Here is a 5921-nt window from a genome sequence, read left to right on the forward strand (position 1 = left end):
GCCTAAGAAGTATAAAATCCACAAAGCTATGGGGCGGTTCATTTACAAAGAGTCTCACTTGCGTTTCATACTTTTTTGTTAGAAAAAAATCAAACTGTTACATGCTTAAATTTATACACCATGTCAGAAATCTGCACTGTCATGAACAAAAACTTAAACCTAATTTTTCATGATTTGCTGAGTTAACCCTCCGAGGTCCAAAATATAACTGGCCATTTTTGATTTTACATTTGTATTTCACCTTTAAATTGTTTTATTTTATTGTTTCCCCTGCCTTGCTTGGTATCATTCTTTATAGCTCAACCTCACGGGTCTGAATTTAGTTGTTTTTTCATTGACATACTGTATTAATGCAACTGATCTGAAATCACACAAAAAACATAAAATCCTAGTAGTGGCGGGTTTTTTTTAAAATTGTACAGCCATTTAAAAATGTTACAATAACTAAAATGAGAGAACAATTAGGTGTCGCAATAAGAATAACACAAATTATTTGTGCCAGTAAAAAAAAATGTTTGTCCGCCACAAGACAGAGAAGAACACCACAGACCAAAACCCTCTAGGCCCGATAACAGCAGGTGTATCACTTCTCTTTTCCACCTAGAGACAGTGTTTACATTGCAATCTGCCTTTGTGACATTCGTAAGTGCCCTCACTGACACACAAAACAAAACGACTTTTTTAAAGGTCGACATAGTACATTTGCACATACAAGAGGTGGCTTTTTTTCTTTCTTTACTGTTTTGGTGCTATATATATGTGTGTGTGTGTGTGTGTGTTTATATATATGTATTAACACAACTCAGGATTTAGTGGTCTGTCATTAAAATTTAAAAACTGGTGTATTCTTACTATCATAGGCATCGCTTGCTACTGAAAACAAAAGGGGGTAACACAGAGCAATATATTCAGTTTAAGAATTTATGTTCACTGTTAACTGTAACTACGCTCAAAGTGTTAATTCTATCTTATTTTAATAAATAAAACTGTCATATGCAAAACTAGGGTGGCACGTGGGGTGGCAAGAGATCATTTTAGGGTGGCACCACCCACCCCACGCCACCCCATGCCACCCCATGCCACCTTTCTCGATCCGCCCCTGGAATCATGGGCTTGCAGGAAGCCCTTTTATGACCGAAACTCTTAAAGTTAAAAGATAATAAAACATACAATTTGTTTTCACCAACCAAATCGATTTGACGTTATTTTTTGAATACATGGCTTATGAGCATGGCGGAGGTCGGTGCTTTTATTTTGAAGGGCTATTACGCTGACGCGGGTGTTTACTTCCGGTTAGGGCGTACTTTTCTCATCCATACGTCTTCTTCTGGATGTGCTGGAGCCTATCACAGCTGAGAGGCTGGACAGCAGCCTGTCGCAACGTTATTTATTCGAGTCTTCATTTTTGAACTTTCACAAACAACGATTCTTTCTATCAGGCTTCTTCACGTTTCTTCACTGAGCTACGCGACATTTGATCTGTAAACATTAAAAGCTCTTAAAACGGACATTGACGCTTTTATTCTGAAAGGTTTAGCGGAAGTTTTTGTGTTACCGTAACTGGGGTAGCGCGAATTGGACGAGCAAGTTTTGAGGACGAGTGAAAGTGCAGCCGAAGCTCGTAAATACGGAGAGAATGGACGGCGCTTCAATTGATAGTTTAATCCTGAAGCTCCACGACGTGAACGGAGTGAAGTTCGGGGAATACAAGCTGAAGAGCGGCCTGATGACACCCATTTATATCGACCTGAGGGTGCTCGTGTCCCACCCCGCGCTCATGAACCAGGTAACACGTGCTGTCTTCGTGACTGCAGAACAGAACAGCTTAAAGCGATACCGGACACACGAAACGTCTGCCGGATGCACTTTTTAAAGGCAAAAGTATCTGTGTAGGCACTCGTCAGTTCCTGTGTAATATTCATACTCACGTGGTTTATTTCACGGTAATGCAGCAGACACAATGACTGAGTTTCAGGGATCCCCTCCTTTCACGGAAAATAACAGTTAAAACAGATAAGACTGGACCTCACCAGCTAATCACTCACTCCAGCCTCAATAATCGTTACAGGAATCAGCAGCTTTCTGAAGCACAACCGCTCTTCAAGTCACTCAGGATAAGACTCATTTATTTAGATTGGCTTTTAATTAGATTTGTGCTGTGTGTTTTATTATTAATGTATTTTATGTATTTCTGTTTTATATTACTGTGAAGCACTTTGTGGTTTTTATCCTGTGAAAAGTGCTATATAAATAAATTGATTTGATTTGATCAGCGTTTCAAACCATTCAGCCTTAAACAGCCGGTCATTTAACTGTATCAGCTTTCTGATTAACATTTTATTAGAAGTTCATCATCTGCAACACATCACTCTAAACTGGTCTTTTTTTCTGACAACAGACCCAAACTACTGCTTTTTACTTCCAGGTGGCAAATCTCATCTACGAGCGAGTGCAGGAAGAGGGTCTGCAGTTCGACTCTGTGTGTGGGGTTCCTTACACAGCCTTGCCTTTGGCCACAATTATCTGCTCACGACATGAACTGCCCATGCTCATCAGGCGGAAGGAGGCCAAGGACTACGGTGAGCCGCTCTCAGCTGATCAGGTTTTCAAAAAAATAAAAAACAATGCTGCCACTACAGGCTCTGATTAAACTTGCTGTCCAGATGTTTGAAAGACCTGAAGCCTCAGGCAGTACCCCCGCTGAGGTGTGCATGAATACACAGGTGTCCGGTGTAGGCAGACATTAAACTCTCTGAAATCCCAGTTCAATGGTACAGAACCTGCGTAAACCAACCCAAAAAAATAAAATGCAAAGCAAGAAAGTGCGTGCTTCATCTTGCATGCTATATTGTTGGTTAATATTTCATAGTTTGAGAGTTACTGTAAGTTTGTCCTTCAGTATTTGCCTTCTGTAACTCTGCTTCAGGAACCAAACGGCTGGTGGAGGGGTCGTTCCGTCAGGGGGATACGTGCCTGATCATTGAGGACACGGTGACCAGCGGCACCAGCATCCTGGAGACTGCTGAAGTGCTCTACAAAGAGGGACTGAAGGTCCAGAATCTAACCTTACAGTAAAGATAATAATATCATAGTTACGCTGCACTGACGTCATCAAGAGCAGCAATACACAAGAATGACCTCTGACATGTTTTTATTCAAGGTGACGGATGCAATTGTGCTAATGGACAGAGAGCAAGGTGGCGTGGAGATGTTGGCATCAAAGGGAATCAAGCTCCATCCCATCATCTCCATATCTCAGCTGCTCCGTGTGCTACAGGCAGCCGAACGCATCGACGCCCAAACCGCCCAGATTGTCCTCGAGTTCATCCGGGACAACAACACTTTCAGGTACAACTCTCCAGATGTTTTCCCCCGGTGTAGCTGGTGTGTCTGCTTGCATTACGCTACAATCTAGAAACTGTCTGGTGAAACTGTCACCTTGACTCACTCTCAGGCCCAAGAATGGCACAGACTCTCCAGCCAGCAAGAAGCTGTGTGTGGAACAGAAGCTGGAGCTCAGTTATTCAGAAAGAGCCAAGTTACCAAGTATGTAGTCTTAAATTATTTAGTTATTTCACGTCAAAACAGAGACTGGTGGTGTTTTCATTGAGCTCCACACACGTGCTGTGTCTGCTCTTGCTCTTTTCTTTTCTCATTTTCTTTTCCTTCTGTTGTCTGCAGACATCCATCCTCTAGCATCAAAGCTGCTGAAGATTATGGAGGAGAAACAGTCCAATCTTTGTGTGTCTGCTGATGTAACCAGCAGCGATGAGCTGCTCCAGCTGGCCGAGTCGCTCGGTCCAAAGATCTGCATGCTGAAGACCCACGTAGACATCCTCCAGGTACAGCGGGATCAACTAAAACCTCAAATCTGTACATGCAACAAACAAACTGATGGTTTTTTTCCATATGTGTTAACAGGACTACACATTAGCCTTTATTCAGAAAATGCAGGCCGTGGCAGAAAAGCACAACTTTCTTATCTTTGAAGATCGCAAGTTCGCTGACATCGGGAACACAGTCAAGCATCAGTATGAGGGTGAGACGATTTCACGTCTTTTGGTCGTGTAAATTCAAAGTGACTTAAAAATGTCTCCAAAGTAGTCGAACGCTGTGATCTTGTCTTTTCTCCAGGTGGTTTGTACCAGATTTCATCGTGGTCCCACATAGTGAATGCCCACGCAGTGCCGGGGCCGGGAGTGGTGAAAGGTCTGAGCGCTGTAGGGAAGCCTCTGGCCCGAGGCTGTTTGCTCATAGCTCAGATGAGCTCCCAGGGATCGCTGGCTGCTGGTGAATACATGAAGGCTGTGGTGAGCTCATTTCTGCGTGTGCTCTTCTTCTAAGTTTGTTTACATGTGCTTTGTGTTCTTTTCAGTTTACAGCTGCTTTGTGTTTTCATAGGTGCAAATGGCAGAGGAGCACTCGGACTTTGTGATTGGGTTTATCTGTGGCACTAAGCTCACAGAGAGGCCAGAGTTCATCCACGTGACCCCCGGAGTGCAGATGCAGGCTGGAGGTAAGTCTGACAACTTTTACTGAACTTTGAGCTGACGTTTCTTTGTTTATCATCATTTTTTCCACTTATATTCATCATACTAAAAGAACTACGAAGTGAGTTGTGAATGCACTGTCTATATGAAATCCACCCTACTGAAGATACATGGATACACAGTGCATGCACTCAGTGCTACATCCCTTGTTGTTGTAACCCGAGGAATCACACACGTCCCATCAGGAGATTCAGAGAGTTGTGTTAACTCGTTCGAGGTTTTTATAAAGTTCAGGCCAAACTGCACCTCAGGCAGCCTTGCACTCCGCTTTTTGCCTCTTTATGGTGCCATGACTCATTTCTAACACAGGGTGGTGCTGTAGTACATGAAACTACTGCCGCCCCTGCTATTGCTGATCTCCCAAAGTCTGTATCAGTCTCCTCTAAACCTATTTTCCCTTCTCGGCCTCCCTCCCCCCTTACAGGAGATTTGCTGGGCCAGCAGTACACCACTCCAGAGGAAGTTATCTACAGCAAAGCCTCTGATGTCATCATCGTGGGACGAGGCATTTTGGCAGCATCTGATAGGGTGGAAGCTGCGGAGTTGTACAGGAAGTCGGGCTGGGATGCTTACAGAAAGAGAGCGGGCCAGAGCAGCATCTAAGTAACTCTCTGACTCGAGTTTCAGAGTGCACCTGTGACGAGGACCTGTGCAGCTGATCAGAGTGTTTTGAAGGCAGCGTGTAATTATGCACACGCTACCGTTCACTTCAGGTATCACTGCCACATCAGTGTGCAACACTACAGTGTTTGACACTTGGAGCGTGTTCTTGGCAGGTGTGCGTTTTACTGTTGATCTGCTGCTTTAAATGTTTGTGATTCATTCCTTTTAAATTTGTTGCACAACTTGAACTGATTTCTAATCTCAATGTTTTTTCTGATCAGGTTTCAGTAGTTGGTTTTAAATAATGGATTGAGGTCATTCCTCCGGTCTGAGTACTACAGTGATGATTTCGAAATGGGGATTCACTTAAAATAGTGCAGGATGTCTCTTACAGCACGAAAATGACCACATCGTGTAGCTCTGTCTAGGTCACAAAACCACCACCCCTTGCATGCTGTTATATCAGTGCTAAAACACTAGATAGAAATGCTACAATATTTTGTGGGGGTGGTGTGACTGTGAGCTCTGTCTCCTGCGTTTGAATCACCAGCCAGCAGGGGGCTCTGTTTGGGGTTTGTTCGTTCTTTCTGGGCTTCCAGGGGTTCTCTCAGACTTCCTCCCGCACTCCACAAACTTGGGATACCCTCCAATCCCTGCGTGACCCTGAATTGGAGAAGAAGAAGAAGGACACTAATAGTTCAAGCTTCAAGTTCAGGGCATTTTTAATTCACAGAGGTTCTTCATTAGTCTTCACGTGTTCACAAACAG

The 5921-nt window shown here is 43.7% G+C and overlaps 1 protein-coding gene across 1 annotated transcript; it reads left to right on the plus strand.

The window, feature by feature from the left end:
* Positions 1-1342: 1342 nt before the first annotated feature.
* On the plus strand, positions 1343-5915 carry umps (uridine monophosphate synthetase). The gene is made up of 10 exons (XM_005743734.1): positions 1343-1786; positions 2426-2579; positions 2927-3051; positions 3161-3348; positions 3455-3546; positions 3682-3842; positions 3922-4039; positions 4135-4310; positions 4402-4516; positions 4975-5915. The coding sequence occupies exons 1-10, from the start codon at positions 1637-1639 to the stop codon at positions 5151-5153; spliced, it is 1458 nt and encodes a 485-aa protein (XP_005743791.1). The 5' UTR covers positions 1343-1636; the 3' UTR covers positions 5154-5915.
* Positions 5916-5921: the final 6 nt, after the last annotated feature.

The sequence above is a fragment of the Pundamilia nyererei genome, unplaced genomic scaffold (genome assembly GCF_000239375.1).
Source record: "Pundamilia nyererei isolate P.nyererei 1_Seehausen unplaced genomic scaffold, PunNye1.0 scaffold00135, whole genome shotgun sequence".
NCBI lineage: Eukaryota > Metazoa > Chordata > Actinopteri > Cichliformes > Cichlidae > Pundamilia > Pundamilia nyererei.